At 30.2% G+C, this 18,494-nt stretch overlaps 1 protein-coding gene and 1 long non-coding RNA gene across 22 annotated transcripts in view; one reads left to right on the forward strand and one right to left on the reverse strand.

Moving 5' to 3' along the window:
* Window positions 1-9,921, forward strand: part of LOC143242139 (uncharacterized) — a 34,969-nt gene extending 25,048 nt beyond the window's left edge. For 8 of the 9 annotated variants that reach the window (XR_013022463.1, XR_013022460.1, XR_013022458.1 and 5 more), the window contains 3 exons: window positions 6,966-7,046; window positions 8,504-8,624; window positions 9,283-9,921. This is a non-coding gene — a long non-coding RNA (uncharacterized LOC143242139). Of the gene's footprint in view, window positions 1-130; window positions 289-6,965; window positions 7,047-8,503; window positions 8,625-9,282 lie in introns of all 9 variants that reach the window. The other variant, XR_013022461.1, reaches the window with a different exon arrangement.
* The window catches only part of LOC143242137 (zinc finger CCCH domain-containing protein 15-like), a 53,167-nt gene that overhangs the window by 14,923 nt on the left and 19,750 nt on the right, over window positions 1-18,494 (reverse strand). For 6 of the 13 annotated variants that reach the window (XM_076485447.1, XM_076485445.1, XM_076485448.1 and 3 more), the window contains exons 5-6: window positions 17,552-17,634; window positions 15,236-15,331 (exon numbers count right to left, since the gene is read on the reverse strand). In XM_076485447.1, the coding sequence (XP_076341562.1) occupies window positions 15,236-15,331; window positions 17,552-17,634 (179 nt within the window). Of the gene's footprint in view, window positions 1-3,683; window positions 4,585-7,295; window positions 7,772-9,960; window positions 11,158-12,330; window positions 13,127-14,187; window positions 14,346-15,235; window positions 15,332-17,551; window positions 17,635-18,494 lie in introns of those variants that run through there. The other 7 variants (XR_013022456.1, XR_013022457.1, XR_013022455.1 and 4 more) reach the window with 7 other exon arrangements.

Consider the following 18,494-nt stretch of genomic DNA (forward strand, 5'->3'; position numbering starts at 1 on the left):
ACTTTTATTTTAGCCTGTCATATTCCACACCATTTCAAGAGTTTTAGTTTTCCACTACTTTTCATGCTTCCAAGTTGTTTGCTTTGGGAGAGGATTGTTCTTCTCATACTTTTGTTTCTGTTGATACCAGTTCTACCAGGGGACTGGTACATGTTGATAAACTTTACCATACCTCAAATCTGGTTGATATACCTGTGGTAGTTGTGACTCAGATGTCATTTGTGTGGCTTTACTCTTATTTACACATGGGAGAATTGAGTATTTCATGTCATTAATGTATGGATTTTGGTAAGTTAGATATTTATATGTTCTTTATACCTAAGTTATTTTAAACGAATTATAAATGAGATGTTGATTATTAATTGTGTTATTACCAGATACATTTAATCATTTCGCAAGTACATTAATCTTACATACTTTGTGGTCTCGACAGATTTCATGGCTTTGTTAGTTCATTATTAGTAATTTCACTCGGTATGTTTAGGTGTAGATTGTTTGTAAGTTGCATATTATTACTACTAGTAACATATAATTATTTTATTTTTCAAAATTGTTGATTTTGTGCTTAACCATTTTCTCTTCATAATCCACTATTTAATATTCTTCCACACAGTGTCCACTTCATTGCTCTAAATCATGTTTTCCATTTCAGGACTTTCCTGTTTGTTTGGACAAACCTCAGTTCTTTTTTTACTCTATGAGAATTTGTGCTCTTCTTTCTATGAATAACTAGATAATGTTTGCTTCTACTCATTCACAGTCCATAGACCACACTTCACTGATTCTACAAGTTACAATAGAGTGAGGATTCCTCATGACAGTGGGGGAAATCCATTCTTAACTCCTCTCAATAACCCATTCATTTGGGTAGTTTTCTTCTTTTCAACCTCATTTGGGCCCAGCCTTCTCCTTTTCAGGTTTGGAACAAGCAGTTCACATGTTCTTCACCTCATATTTCTTGCAGTTAAATGTATTCTATCTTTGTGGGGATGTGAACTATGGATCAAACTTGTTTGTATTCACTTTAGTGGGAACTGTGAGATCAGTGAAACTTCTCACCCATACACACTGCCTGCATCCATATACTAGTAACAACATTTACTAGTTCATGTCTTGCCTTACGTATTGTATGTTATAAAATGTTTTTCATTGTAAGTTTAATTGTCTTCATTAGTAAAACTTGATTTCTTTGCTTATGTGATGTTAACATGCATCTGCTTGCAGAAGAACTGAGTCATTTAACCAATCAAAATAAGAGTTTGTGATACTTATTTTAGCAATCAATCAAAACTATGATTAAATCAGTTGTCATGAAAGTAATAAACTAATTGAAATTAATGTTTCTAGTTATTCCGAATATCCGGATGATCAAAATATTTGTTAGGTACAAACTTGCATAAGAGGCAGGTTTGGGGATGCTTTATGACTTCCATTGCAATTAAATTTACTATTCCTGTCATTGTTAATGCAAAGCTACAGAAGCTATCTATCACTGCACCAATTTTGAACCATTGACTGTCAACTCTCTGGCTATTTAAATAATTAGGTGTAAATTTATTGTATTTTGATTTCTTTTCACACTGTGTGATGTTTTTGCTTTACAATTGTATCACTATTATTTAAAGTTGTATTAGTGTGAGCACATTTAGAGCAGGAGCCCAAGTGGTCCAATCATTCATATTTTTAGTATTTAATAACTGTGTTCTTCAGTTCTGTATGAGAGAATGCAGGTGAGGTGAAGGGATCCATAGGGGTAAACATTATGCACATTTTTCAGAGATTAATAATAATATTGTTTAATATTATATTTAAATAGACATGAATTTAAGGTAGAGATCAAGGGAGTTGAAACCCCATCCCTTCTAGCTATTCTTTTTTTTATTTTTTGAAAAGTAATCCCTGTATCATTTAATGTTTTTATCTGTGGGGTCTTAACTCCTCCCTCCATTTCCCCCCTTCATTTGATTAGGAAAACAGTCAATAGTATTGAAAATAAATATTAGGTTTCAATATCTGTTTGATTGGTCTATTAATTACCTTTATTATTATTTATTTGAAATTAGTTTATTTTGAATCTATAACAGTCAGGTTATAAGCCATTAACTTATGAATACAATAATATGAACATCAACTTAATGTTTCCCTGGTAAATTATCAGGCCTTGGTTTTTATCCAGAAATTAACAGTGTGCATGCATTCTAGACTTTATGGAGATTTGTTTTCCTTAAAGAAAGTGTTATTTTTTGGAATTTATAATGCATAATGGAGGTGTTTAGACATTTTCATTGTTGGTTGGTTAGCTTGGCATTTCATGGTGCAAAGCAACTAGGCTGTCTGCACCAGACATTTTGGTAATGAAGTTAGAAAAAAATTACCTTTTTTATCTAAATGGTAATAAAAAAACTTTATTTTAACCAAAATTTTGAAAAAAATTTATGGTTATTATTTCTTACATCATTTGTAGCCCTTATATTTATGACACTTGTAGCTCTTGTAACATATGCCTACTTTAAAATCTGTTTTTCATTGTTTGAATGTTATAATGTCACAAATGTTTTAGTACTGTTGATATCCAAAATAAGTAAAAATGCAAGTGACAAAAAAGAATTGAAAACAAACTGATGTTTGCAAACACTAAAATGTGAATAGAGGTGTAGACATGGTTTTCCTTTCAAAATATAATAATTTATTTCAATTAAAGTTTAAAATGTTTGTTTTTATTTTCCAATTGATCACATTAGTAGAAATAAAGATATAGATTTTCAGTTGTTCATTACAACCTATATGAACTAATAATAATAGACTAATTAATTTTATCACTAGTTCCTTGTAACATAGGTATAAATAAAAAATGAATGTGATGTACACTTATCAATTAAACTAGTAGAAGTCTAATTATAACTGCTCCTTTATAAAAGAAAGAAAGAAAAACTATTCTTGCTATGAGAACAGTTGTTAAGAAAGTTTAAATGTACTTGGATATAGCACATAGACTATCATGTGTTGATAAAGTTAAAATATAGGTTGTTTCTTATAGCTTTGTAAAGTTTCTTTTGTTGTGAATTCTGAATGTATTTGTGTATAAAATTATATTTTAAAGCTATAGAAATTTTCTTCAAAGAGAAAATATATGATAACTTTACATAATGTAAGTAAGCTTATACAGTTTAAAGATGGGTTGAACTGATAACAAATCTTATTAAAAGTTTAACATGATAATGAATGTATAGTGTTTGGAAAAGATTTTGTCATCATCAGGTTTAATAATATACCTATACACTGAAATGTATATTGTATGAACAAAGAGGTTACATAACTTGAGATTGTTTAAAGCATAATAAAGTTATTTTGTTGATGCTCTGTTTATAATTACTGTTTTTACTTTTTAATAAACACATTATGATTTTATTAAGTTGCAGTGTTTGTAAACATATTTTTTAATATGTTCACCAAATAAAATACTGTCATCAAATTGTACAATTTTACTATTTAGTGAATATGGTAGGAAATTGCAAAATATTGTGATGTAAATATTTATTAAGTAATGTTCTAGAATGTTTATTTTGTTCAAATAATGAAGATAAATAAATTGTTTAACTAAAAATGGCAACTGTTAAAAAGATGAAAGCTGTCATGTGAAATTAAGGGTAATTTAAAAATTAGTGAAAAAAAAAAGAGTGAAAGAAAAAATTAAAAATGATACCACGTTAGAATAATGTTGTGGTTGAAAAAATTAAGGAGTAAGCACGTGCTTTTCTTGTTTGGGTTATAAAAGGTGTGGTACTAATGGGTTAAGTGTAATTGATCAGTTCAAGGAATTATTTTCCACAAAGTAGGGCACACAATTCTTATCTAATGAGATTATTAGGGATTCAGTAACAAAGAAGGGAAGAGGAACATTATTTAATGTTGTCCTTTGCATAATTTTTGCTTCTTTCATAAGTACTCTTAACTGGTGGTAATAAATACAAACTGTAGATGTTTAAATCCTTAAACAGAACTAATTTACAAAAATTGTAAACTTGTTAAGCATTTTTAAGAAGAAACCCCCCACTAAAAAAGTAAGTTCTAATACAGAAAATCAAGATTTTCTAACTTGTTTACTATACCACTTGGATGGAAAGTACATAAGTTATAAAATATTTCTATTTAATGTTGTTTTTAAGCATTAAACACACAGAAAATACATTTTTGTCATTTAAAAACTTGACAGTCAGACATGTACAGATCATATATAAATTTGTAACTGTAAAAGGTGATGCATTTGGTTTGTTCTCTCAAAACATCTCAGTGATGGTATACTTAACATGTGATGAAACTTGTGGTTACCATGAAACACATTCATCTGTTTAAAAAAACTGATACTGACACTCATAATGTATAAATATTAAAAACAGACTTATTTGTGAGCTTTCTGATATTTTAGTTATTAAACTTTCTATATTCCAGTTGGTAACAAAACATTTTGTTATCCCATTTCACAGTGTCAGGATGGCATCTGCATAGTGCTTGATATTGGTGGTGTTGCACAGCATCATCCTTATCATACAGTTGAATGTTTCTGCAGAGTTGACTTGGCACCTGCTGAAATTGGTAAATCCATCTAGTATTAAAAATGCTGTCTTCTCTGTAAATCCTGTCTTCATTAGGATTTGGCAATAACCTTTACTGAGGTTGATCTTTGAAGAGAACCTGACCTTGTAATTTCTAGGTTGTCCATAGTTTCAGAGTTGAACTTCATCACAAGATTCAGCTTTTGGAAATTTATTTAGAAACAGTTAACCTATCTCTAATTTTTGTGATTAAAACTGGTAAATGGTAGGCTAAATTTGAAGGCTTAACAATTCCAGCTTCCAACATTGCCTCAGCTTCCTGCTTTGTAAGGTACAGTGGAGCCATTAAACTGCAAAATTGCTTAAGCCGCTGTAGCAAGTCTTGTCCCAGAATTTTGATGTATTAAATCTACTACCTGGCTTTTTAAAGTTTCTCACACTCTCCTTGTCGTTGACACTGACATGACAAATATGAGCGAGAATTATCGCGGCTCACCGCTAATTTAAGAAAGTGCAAAAACGTGGCTTACGAATTTAATCCTGGCTTTATAACTTCAAGGAGATATTTAAAAAGGATTTGCTTTAATTTGGGAAATAAATAGAATATATTACAGTATAAATTGACCGTTAATCTACCTTATCCGCCCTGTATGCCAGCTTTATGGAGGCTGCCATTGTTACCGAATCACACCTCTCCATACATTAAACTTAATCCGAGGTAAATCCGTGAAAAAAGTGATCAATAATTAAAGTATTATTTTTAATTCGATAATCCAATATTTTTATGGAATTGTATAAATATTAGCCACAAACCCAATAGCCATCACTTCAGTTTCTGAGCTGTTGGCGACTTCGCTTTTCAGTCACAAAGGTTTAATCCGCGGACCTATTAAGCCGTGGTTAACAAGGTTGACTCCCCAAATACTGCATCTTAACGGCACTCCACTGTATTTCATTGCATAAGGTATCTGAAAGGGCTTCACTTTAGCTGGATACCATGTTGTTGTGTTGCACAAGGCCTATCTTTCCTGGTCTATCCATGAAGATATCTCTCCTCTTTACATTCTTTTATCAAAATTTGACATGATTATATATCATGTAATCTCCATGCTATTTGCACTTTTACTATAGTTGTGCACATATTGGTCTATTTATTTCCATTGTCCTTTGCATTTTCTTCTACCACAACTTACCACTGTGTAATCATGGCTGTGGCTTACCAAATGTTATACACTTAGTTAATAGTAATGTAAATTTATAAGTGTGTTGGACCACGAAAATTTCTACAGTAGGTATCTCTGACTTGCTGGCAGTGAAATTGACAAAAAATTAACAACATGCACTCCACTTGTTTTTTTTTAAATAATATATGTTTGAAACAAGTTAAATGTATGTACAAAATTATTTACACTATGGAGATAATATTTGTATCTAAGACACTATACAGTTTTCTTTTTATTGTCCAAAGTCCACTTAAGCCAATTCAACAGTTTTAGAATTCAGTTGACAAGCTAAACTTTTATTTCTTTTAATCACAGTGGTATCATGATATCACATGAGCTACTACGGTTGTATCCTTAACTTTCAGTATTATTCTGTTTTTTGTACTTCCAATTATCATCTTTCTTTTGTTGAAGTCCACATATGTGGGTTCAATTGGTTTAGAACACCCTTTTATGAGACATAATATTCTCCTTATCTCTTTTAAACTTTAAATGTCACCCTAACCTACCAACCATTCACTTCCACAACAGTTAACTTTACAAAGTCTAACTTTTCTGTGACAGAAGTTCTCTCTCATGTGACTTTTACTCTCTTTTCATTCATCTAGTTATAGTTATTTATACATATATCACAGTCTTGACATCACTGGATTGTAAACACAGTGTTCAATAGCCTTAACATCAGTGAGTTACAAAGTAAATTAATTAGTAACACTACCTGCACTAAACAGTCTTATATTCAAGTTGGTGTAAAGTTTAAACATAAGTTTTCTCTGAAGATCTTATTCTCTGTCTATCCACACTTCAATACAAGTTTACTTGTTGAATTTCATATTTTGTACTTTTGTCTTCCTCTCTTTATGTTTATGAAGGATAGTATACTTTTAATATATTTTCATAAAAATGTACATAAGTTGTTGTCATTGTTTTAAGTTGTTTAGATTTTTTATACACAAGACTTTATTGACTTATAACAATTTAGATCTTTATTACATTCTTTTAATGAAAACGTGTGTAAAGTGTAACAGTTAATATATAAATTTGGGAAATAAGTACATACACATATATGTAAGTATAAAAGACATTGTGTACAAAATTTTATTTTTGTCTGATTGCATGTTTGTTCAATATTTAATTGAAATATATTTTGTAAGCATAGTATCAACAACAACATTATTTTGATTTGTAGATATCAAAATGAGAAGAAGGAAAAAGTTCAAGTGGAACAGGACAGGAAAAAGTAGAGTTTAAAGCTGGTCATCACATTGGTGTAAGTGATATTGTAAAACTGTATGACTGTCATCATATGATGAGTATTATTAGTAAGTTAAAGTTTGCTGACCATCATCATGGTGTAATTATAATAGATGAACTCCACTGGTCACCCTTTAATTTAATGAAATATAACTACTTGTTATCATCTATTGTAAATATTGATATTGTTTGATTGACATAAGAAGTGATCAACAGTTTGTAAAATCATTCTTGAAATTACTGATCATCGCTGTGATATAAATAATAATATATTTATTTTAAACATAGCTTGTACTTTGCTTAAGAAGAGGTAAGCTAACCTTACAAATAGCAAGATAACTTGATGTAGAATTTTAACATTATATAGTACAAAATGTATTATTAAGGAGTGTAGTCATAGAGCATATTTAAACTTGTCAAGTTTATTCTTTTCATTGTTAAGTACGTTTATCTGAAGAGTAAACTAGAATCTTCATAGTTATGTGTCTTCAAACAGCTCAGTGGACGAGAGATTCAACCCAGACTTGGCTGTAGAAGGCTAGATGGGTGAAGACCTCAAAGCATGAGGTCTTGTTTGCATGCTATTTTATCTCTTAAGGATTTTCATGGAAATGTTATTAAGGAATGTTGCTTAATTAAGTGCCCTCCGCTAGTACAGTGGAATGTCTCCGGATTTACAACACAAAAATCAGGTGTTCGACTCCCCTCGGTGGGCTGGGCAGCTAGCCCTTTGTGGCTTTGCTATAAGAAAAACACACAGCTTAATTAAACAGTGTGTGTTTTATCCAGTTCATCAATATCATTTGATATCATAGTTTGTTTCTTCAAAGAGAAAAAAAAAAGTTGTACAGTGAAACATTTATATATTTTTATTTCTGTCTCCACATTACAGGCTGTGGTATCACAAGGATATTGGAAGAATTCTCTTTATACAAAAAAAAGACATAATTATAATCTCTCTCTTTTTTTATTAATACCAGCAAACTTGGTTGTCAGTGTTGACACATCAGTGAACAGTTTTGTGTCTTTTTGTAGCTGGGAAATTGAAAATTGATTTCAAAAGGATTTTATAGTTTTGGAGGAAATAAAAATAAACATTTAAACTCAAGCCAAAAGTTTAAAAAATACATATATTAATTTATTTCATGTTTTTAACCATCATTTAAGAATCAGTCCCAGTTCCAGATTTTTCTTAACTGAAAAGGGGGGCAGTGAGACATATGCTGGGATTAAATCTGAAATTATGGTAAAACTAAATTTATGGATAATAGTAGCTTTGGGGTTGGAGAACTATTTTAGCTCCTTCCCACTAGTGCTAGCTCTGTTGAGAAATATAATTGCAGAATTAATATATATAAATATTACTTTTAAATTTTGTCTATGTCAATGCTAACGTGTATGAGATATATTTATCATAAAAGTTGAGGGCATTGGAACATATAAAAATTTAATCTTTGTAAACTTTCTTTGCAGTTGCACAACTGTGATTCATATCTGGAACTAACAACTGAGACCTTTATCCTGCAAGCAAATGTAGGATTAACATTGTTACCTAATCTTCATGAAGTGAACAGAAGAAAAGCAAACCTATATGGTAAGAAGATGTAGTCAGTATCAAGTATTACATAAAGAAAGTAACTGTTATAGTAGGGAGTTGTGCTTTAAATTTAATTCAAGTGTCTGTTGAAGTAGGAAAGTTATAGTTAAGGTTTAATATGAAGTATCTATTTTAATAAAAGAATTGTTGACAAAATTTTAAAAAGTATGTTATAATAATACGAAGTTAGAACATAATATAAATTAGCTGTTAAAGTAAGATAGTGTTAAAAACCCTTATTATCAACTATAATAATAATTAATTTGTATTTAATGCTTATTAATTTAAAAAAAGATGTTCAGACTTATTTAACAAAACCACAAATATTTCATTTTAGAAAAATCATGACATTGAAAATGTTAAAAGAAAGGTCTGTCTGTAAAAGGTAGTTTGCAAATTTTTTTACAGACACTAAAAAAGCCTGAATGAAGCTTATAGCTAATAAGAATGATGAATGTATTGATATATGTAAAAATTATATATTTGCTTTGTTAGTTATTGTCAATGTTTCAAAATGTATTGAGAAAAATCAGGACAGATTATGTTGATTAAATATCATATAGATAATTATATCAGTAATTGTTGGTATCATTGTTAGTGGTATTTTGCACTAACATGGTGTTCATTATGATTGTTTTATACAATAAATTTTTAGGAGAGGAGGGGAAGCTTCCTGAAGCAGCTGATTGAGAAGATCATCTTACTGCTACAGTAGATGGAGAAGCTGTTCCAATCAATGAAAACCTATCTGATGAAGAATTGGATGTGTAATAAGTAGAAATCCTATAAAGTTACAATGTATCAAACTTAACTGTAGTGTGTGTAACTGAACATTGGCAGTGGCTTGTGTCACCCAGATTCTTCTTAAAGATAATTTCAAGATTGTTTTACAAAGTGCCCTACCACAGACATGATCTGTACCACTAGTAGATGTCTGCTCTACATTTATTTATTACTTACTTACCTATAGCTGAACATTTTTTGTAAAAAAAAAAAACACAGTTTATCGAACCTGATGTTTTGTTCAAAGTTACAAAGTTTGGTTTTAGCAATTTATTGCTCAATGCAGTGATTAATATAGTGTTTCTAGAATTGAAACGCTAAAGTTACCTTAAAACAAAAATTGTGTAAGATTGATAAAATGTTTTAAGTAAAACAAGATATAACAGAAGTAAAAGTGATTTTAGAAAGCAATAATTTTTCTATATTTATGAATTTCATTGTGAAATGTATATTTTTCATTGAATATCTCGTTATAAATATTCATTATTGTAAAATAAATGAATAAAATGAAGCAGTGTGAGTTTAATTCATTGATTTGCACACATCAAATAGTGTTTTTAATTTTGTTAATGTATAGTTGTATTTATTGAATACAAAACAATATTTAATCAACTTTCTACAAAATTCACAGAAGGATATAAACAAAAGCAAACATAATGCATTTCTGACAGTTAAACAGAAATAACAAAAAGTGAAAACAGATATATTGATATTTAACCCACACAAACTTATGAAAAGGGTACATGAACAGACCAAGTACAGTTTGCCTAGGCAGAAAACATCCAGGGGAAGTGTCTTGGAATACAACAAATAATGCCAAATGAAGTACATCTGGGTAAAAACATCCAATGGAAGAACTTTACATGAGTTTGCAAGATCAACAAGTGCAGTATGCTCGGACAGAAAACATCCAGGGGAATTGTCTTCGAGATAAAATATTATGGTAAAGAGTAATCCACTAGGAAAAATATCTAGAGAAAGCATTTTAGGATATGTTAGATAATGCCAAGTGCAGTCCATCCAGGCAAAAACATCCAGTGGAAGCACCATGCATGAGAACTATTTGATCAACAAGTGTAGTGTGCCCAGAGAATCACCTCAGATATACAATACTGTGGCCAAGTGAGGTCTACAGGGAAAGACATCCATGGAAAGCACCATAAGATATGTTGAATTATGCCAAGTGAAGTCCATCCAGGCAAGCATCTTTAAGTGGAAGTGCTTTGCATGAGAACTATTTGATGAACAAGAGTGGTCTCCCCTGGTAACACCCAGGAGGTAGCACCTTTGGTATAAATATGATCTGGTCAAGTACTGGTATAAAAACATGCAGAGAAAGTGTCTTGGGTTAAGACAGATTATGTTAAGTGCAGTCCATCTGGGCAGAAAATATCCTGTGGAAACACCTTTCATAAGAATTTTGTGAGCAACAAGTGCAGTTAACCTGAGCAAAAATGTTCAGGGAAAGTGCCTTGGATCCTGATTGTTATATTACAGTGTAATCATTGTTCAGTATCACAGTAAGAATAACAATGCTAGCCCTCTTGTTGTTGAGTGGGTACACATAATCTACAAATTCAATTTTAGTTTATTGTACAAAAACTACTCAGGAGGAATCTTCCTTGGTCTACACTGAAGAAGTGGAAAGGACTCCTCTACTCCACTAGAAGAAAAGGGAATGGAATATATGTTGGGGAGTCCAGAGGAATGACACAGCAGATACAGTACTATGGGTGTCTGCAATTCCCTATATAGAAAGACTCTAATTATAGGAGCCATGAGTCATACATTTCAGTGTATAGGTATATTATTAAACCTGATGATGACAAAACCTTTTCCAAACACTATACATTCATTATCATGTTAAACTTTTAATAAGATTTGTTATCAGTTCAACCCATCTTTAAACTGTATAAGCTTACTTACCTTATGTAAAGTTATATATTTTCTCTTTGCAGAAAATTTCTATAGCTTTAAAATATAATTTTATACACAAATACATTCAGAATTCACAACAAAAGAAACTTTACAAACCTATAAAAAAACAACCTATATTTTAACTTTATCAACACATGATAGTCTATGTGCTATATCCAAGCATATTTAAACTTTCTCAACAACTGTTATCATAGCAAGAATAGTTTCTCTTTCTTTCTTTTATGAAGAGGGGGTCCAATTAGACTTCTAGTAGTTTAATTAATAAGTGTACATCACATTCATTGTTTTTATTATTTATACCTATGTTACAAGTCATTAGTGATAAAATTAATTAGAAAGTCTATTATTATTAGTTCATATAGGTTGTAATGAACAACTGAAAATCTATATCTTTATTTCTACTAATGTGATCAATTGGAAAATAAAAACAAACATTTTAAACTTTAATTGAAATAAATTATTATATTTTGAAAGGAAAACCATGTCTACACCTCTATTCACATTTTAGTGTTTCCAAACATCAATCTGTTTTCAATTCTTTTTTGTCACTTGCATTTTTACTTATTTTGGATATCAACAGTACTAAAACATTTGTGACATTATAACTTTCAAACAATGAAAACAGATTTTAAAGTAGGCATATGTTACAAGAGCTACAAGTGTCATAAATATAAGGGCTACAAATGATGTAAGAAATAATAACCATAAATTTTTTCAAAATTTTGGTTAAAATAAAGTTTTTTTATTATCATTTAGATAAAAAGGTAATTTTTTCTAACTTCATTACCAAAATGTCTGGTGCAGACAGCCTAGTTGCTTTGCACCATGAAATGCCAAGCTAACCAACCAACAATGAAAATGTCTAAACACCTCCACTGTGCATTATAAATTCAGAAAAATAATGCTAACTTTAAGGAAAACAAATCTCCATAAAGTCTAGAATGCATGCACACTGTTAATTTCTGGATAAAACCAAGGCCTGATAATTTACCAGGGAAACATTCAGTTGATGTTCATATTATTGTATTCATAAGTTAATGGCTGAATCTACACCTGACTGTTACAGATTCAAAATAAAGTAAATTCAAATAAATAATAATAAAGGTAATTAATAGACCAATCAAACAGATATTGAAACCTAATATTTATTTTCAATACTATTGACTGTTTTCCTAATTAAATGAAGGGGGAAAATGGAGGGAGGAGTTAAGACCCCACAGATAAAAACATTAAATGATACAGGGATTACTTTTCAAAAAAAAAAAAAAGAATAGCTAGAAGGGATGGGGTTTCAACTCCCTTGATCTCTACCTTAAATTCATGTCTATTTAAATATAATATTAAACAATATTATTATTAATTTCTGAAAAATGTGCATAATGTTTACCCCTATGGATCCCTTCACCTCACCTGCATTCTCTCATACATAACTGAAGAATACAGTTATTAAATACTAAAAATATGAATGACTGGACCACTTGGGCTCACACTTATACAACTTTAAATAATAGTGATACAATTGTAAAGCAAAAACATCACACAGTGTGAGAAAAAAAATCAAAATACAATAAATTTACACCTTATTATTAAAATAGCCAGAAAGTTGACAGTCAATGGTTCAAAATTGGTGCAGTGATAGATAGCTTCTGTAGCTTTGCAGTAACAATGACAGGAATAGTAAATTTAATGGAAATGGAAGTCGTAAAGCATCCCCACACCTGCCTCTTATGCAAGTTTGTACCTAACAAATATTTTGATCATCTGGATATTTGGAATAACTAGAAACATTAATTTCAATTAGTTTATTATTAACATGACAACTGATTCAATCATAATTTTGATTAATTGCTAAAATAATTATTACAAACACTTATTTTGATTGGTTAAATGACTCAGTTCTTCTGTAAGCAGATGCACGTTAACATCACATTAGTAAAGAAATCACAAGTTTTACTGATGAAGAAAATTCAACTTAAAATGAAAAACATTTTATAACATACAATACATAAGGCAAGACATGAACTAGTAAATGTTGTTACTAGTATATGGATGCGGGCAGTGTGTATGGGTAAGAAGTTTCACTGATCTCTCAGTTCCCACTAAAGTGAATACATACAAGTTTGATCCATAGTTCACATCCCCACAAAGATAGAATACATTTAACTGCAAGAAATGTGAGGTGAAGAACATGTGAACTGCTTGTTCCAAACCTGAAAAGGAGAAGGCTAGGCCCAAATGAGGTTGAAAAGAAGAAAACTACCCAAATGAATGGGTTATTGAGAGGAGTTAAGAATGGATTTCCCCCCACTGTCATGAGGAATCCTCCCTCTATTGTATCTTGTAGAATCAGTGGAGTGTGGTCTATGGACTGTGAATGAGTAGAAGCAAACATTATCTAGTTATTCATAGAGAGAAGAGCACAAATTATCATAGAGTGAAAAAAGAATTGAGGTTTGTCCAAACAAACAGGAAAGTCCTGAAATGGAAAACATGATTTAGGGCAATGAAGTGGACACTGTGGGGAAGAATTTTAAATTGTGGATTATGAAGGGAAAATGGTTTAGCACATGATTAACAATTTTGAAAAATAAAATAATTATATGTTACTAGTAGTAATAATTGTAACTTACAAACAATATAGGCTAAACATACCTAGTTAAATTACTAATAATGAACTAACAAAGCCATGAAATCTGTTGAGACCACAAAGTATGTAAGATTAATGTACTTGCAAAGTGATTAAATGTATCTAGTAATAACACAATTAATAATCAACATCTCATTTACAATTCATTTAAAATAACTTAGGTGATAAAGAACATATAAATATCTAACTTACCAAAATCCATACATTAATGACATGAAATACTCAATTCTCCCATGTGTAAATAAGAGTAAAGCCACACAAATGACATCTGAGTCACAACTACCATAGGTATATCAACCAGATTTGAAGTGTGGTAAAGTTTATCAACATGTACCAGTCCCCTGGTAGAACTGGTATCAACAGAAACAAAAGTATGAGAAGAGCAATTCTCTCCCAAAACAAACAACTTGGAAGCATGAAAAGTAGTGGAAAACTAAAACTCTTGAAATGGTGTGGAATATGACAGGCTAAAATAAAAAGTGTTAAAAACAAAGAAAAACAGAGTCCAAATGTCTTCTTATTGATTACATTCTTACTTAGAAACATTGTTTTACTGAAAAGAAGAAGAAATCACTGGCTAAACCCATGAATCTAATTTCCTGAGAATTAAAGTCTGTATATAACATTGAACTAAATTCCTGGAAAATCTTACCAGTAGCATGTTCAGCTATAATGGGAATTTCTATAGTCAATACACTGATCATATATTACTGCAGCAGTAATTTGGTTTGTCAACATATTAGATACCCAGAGCTCTCATAAATGTGAACAAGTGACCTTAATGTAAGGCTCAGGGAAAAGAGGAAAAATACCAAAGACAGGAATTTTGTTTCTTTTGTTGTTGTGGTTTTACTTCTGAAAATATTTTTGACTATTTGAAAGCTGCAGGAATATTCTTCTATGATATCATATGTTTATTCTGGTTTATCAAGTGCAGTATGCAATAATTGATTGAAATCCAAATTATTTATTAGATAAAAATTCATCTTGACCAAAAAATATATAATTTAAACTTTTTATATTTGAAATGAAAGATATAAACCCTTAACAGAATTAGATTTATCTACATTAATTTTCTAAAAGGTACAACTGAAGATTGACATTTAAACTCTTAAAATGCTTCAGTAGTCTAACACTAATAATGCAAACACAGAAAACCATACAGTTGATTTAAAAAACCTTTATACTTTACATTATTAACAGATAATAGATACATAGATAAAAAAATAAACTACATTACCTTCATCTCTCAAGTCTACATAAATACTCTTCTTTTCACTCTTATTTTCAACATCATCGTGGGAAAACTTGCATTTGTCACCTTTCTTACACTGTTCTTACTTATAAAAAACATACAGTACAGATTTAGGATCAGTTCCTGAAATTAAAATAGTTATATCACCTTTCTGCAAGAGATGAATATAACTGAACTGTAGCCATGTTGAGAGTAACAAGATAAAACACTTCAATGCTGTGGTGTGTGATTTACATTAAGCAGACTTTTATCACTTGTTTTGATTCACCCTAAGAATATCAGTGACCTAACTATTGAAAAACACACAAAAATTATGAAAACTCATTTAATATTAAAGATAGTTATGTACAGTATAATAATTCATGCTTTTAGTTAATATGTACACAATACTTGTACCACACACTTGTTACATAAGTTGTTTTAATTTTTAAAGTTATAAAAACAGATAAAATGTACCAACATGCATTTTAAAATGTATAAAAATAACATTCAATAAAGTTACAGTAATATAATAGCTTATGCCTTTTGTTTTGAATGAGTTTTAGCTACGTAAATAATGTCATTGTACTTATAAAGCCAATTATTGTTGGTTAGTCACAATTATCTACCTGATTTATGTCTCTGCTAAGTGTTATAACTACAGAACTCATATGGAATAAAACTGTATTTCTTTCCAACCACTCCAAAAGAAAATATTTAACTCTCACTGATAAAGAATAAATATTTATAATTACAAGTTATACATTAGTACAATTTTAGTGCCAGACCTTAAAAAAATAATGAAAAATAAATATTTAGAACTTTAAATGGGTGAAATTGTAAACCTGATGTTCCACACTTTAGAAATTCTTTTATATATGACTAATGCTAAAAAAATCCTCACTTATGTCAGGGAAATGTATCTCTAAAAGTAGAAAGCAAAGAGGTTCCATCTTTAAACACATTTAAGACTACATGTCAAGAGCAATATTAATATGGTAGAATACATCATGATGTATTTCAGTTTCTATATAATACATAAGGTATAAAAAACCATAATAATTCTGGAAAGTATTTTAACTTTTTCTTGAATAACTCAGTTTGAAAGATTCAACTTATGTTATTTGCTATTTCTAAAAAATAATATCTTAAAATCCTTTATCACCAACTTAGACAGCCAGATCATTGATGTATCCAAAGATAATCTGTATTAATAACATTTTATGTAGTAATTCTTAAAAGTCTTCAGTTAACTATAAAATCCTATGTTTTTTAGTACTATTAAACCTCACATTGACATATTCTCCTGCTCATTTTACACCACTTCAAAACAAGCAAAAGCAACACTGGAAAAAAAGAAAAAAAAGAAAAATCTTTGTATTTATATGTTTACAAAAACATGCCATATCAACATGTAGGGAGAGGTTAAGTGATTAACAATATATCACATATTTCGTGATGACGAGAAACCAACTTGAAGTAAAAAATGTATTTCAGGACAACTGTTGCAAACTCCTTCTTTGTTAATCTGGAGATGACCTAAGAAGGTCAAAACATTGTTCTCAATTTTGTTTTGGTATCACCAGTTGTCCTAAGATACATATCACATACTTGTTATGTTACTGGAAAGTGATACAACAATGGGAATATACAAATTTCAGAATTTCCTGCTCACACTCTCTATTGAATTACATAGAAATAACTTATGAGAAAGCTAGTCTAATCTAGCATTTGTATTAGGTAAAATTAAAATAATAAACCTTTACACTCCATACAAAATTATACTGCACAACAATTTTTTTGAAATTTTTTGCTTCCTGAAAAGGTTTTGCTGATTGTGGCAGGTATCTGGTGGGAATGCACAAATATAGTTTTGGTTTTGCTTCATCAGTAGAAACTTTGAGAAATAGTCAGTTAACTGTTTACTGGCAATAACTTATTTAATTGTGTTTATGTTTGTAATACACTATTAAGTTCAACATAATTAAAAGTGTTTTGCTCCTGATTTTTGTTTGTATTCAATGTCCAGTGCATCACGTTCCAGTGTTCAAGAGTAGTCAGCAAGCATTGACAAATTCCAGTTGCCCTGATATTGTTTTCCCATTGTAGCAAAACTGAAGATTTCAATGAAATTATACGTAATGGGCAAATGTGGACGTGATTTTCATGATCAGCAGCCAAACATCTATAAGGAACACCCAACAGTGTTCAAGAAGCAAAAACTTTGTTGTGCAGTGTTATCTAACATTAACTTCATTCTCCACAAGCAAGGAAAGGTGACAGAAAAAAACCTATTTCTTAATATAAAGAGTAGTATTTTACCTTTCTCATCTTTCTGTGTTGTTACAGATTTTAATGTCAAGTTCAGGTCCTCAATTTCCTTCTTTTTCTTCCTACTTGTTGATCTACCTAAGGTAATGTGAGTAGAGGGTGATTACTCTTATATTACCAACAATTTGTTTGAACCTTTGTATCAATAACTTTAATAAACATGGCATACTATTTCACTGATTAAGTAAACAAATTATGCATTACAAAGATAATTAGAGTTTTAAAATATTCAAAACATATTATGTAATAAATGTTCATTAAAAATAAAGAAAATGTGACAGCTGTTAAGATGAAAATTACACTTTATGAATTTGACATTAATGTGGTACTTATAAGATAACTATATGGAAGTATTATTTTACACAGCCTTTCATACTGTTTTTCTTCATACTTTTCTACAGACAATGTTGATGATAATTATGAAATTACAAAGTGTTAAAGACATGTTAAAAGGTCAACAGAAAATTCTGCAGTTTCAAACACTGGTAAAAGTTAAGGTAGCCTTGGATACCTTGTTTGACTAATATTTTGAATGCTAATGCACTGTCTTCTCATAAGTTTATAAGAACTGACCACACCTTTTCAGCATGATATTAAAGCAGTAAAATGAAGTAAATAACACCCAGAATTTGCCTTTATCAGACCCAACTTAAATTCATCTGATCTATTTAGGATGTGTGTGTGTTGGTGTGCATCACCACTGAATATACCCCAAATCAGTCATTTTCTGACCTCAACAAAGTATTTGGTTATTTCAAAATCAGATTTGATACACTAGCCAAAGAATACTATAAAAAAACAGAAACAAGAAACAGTCTCATCTTTACCTGACACACCATCTCATGTGCACCAGACAAAACAATATCACCAAACAAGAAGCATCACAATGTAATTGAAAAAACAATTAGTCAACATGACTGTAATCCATCATTAC

The sequence above is a fragment of the Tachypleus tridentatus genome, unplaced genomic scaffold, assembly GCF_004210375.1.
Source record: "Tachypleus tridentatus isolate NWPU-2018 unplaced genomic scaffold, ASM421037v1 Hic_cluster_2, whole genome shotgun sequence".
Lineage (NCBI taxonomy): Eukaryota > Metazoa > Arthropoda > Merostomata > Xiphosura > Limulidae > Tachypleus > Tachypleus tridentatus.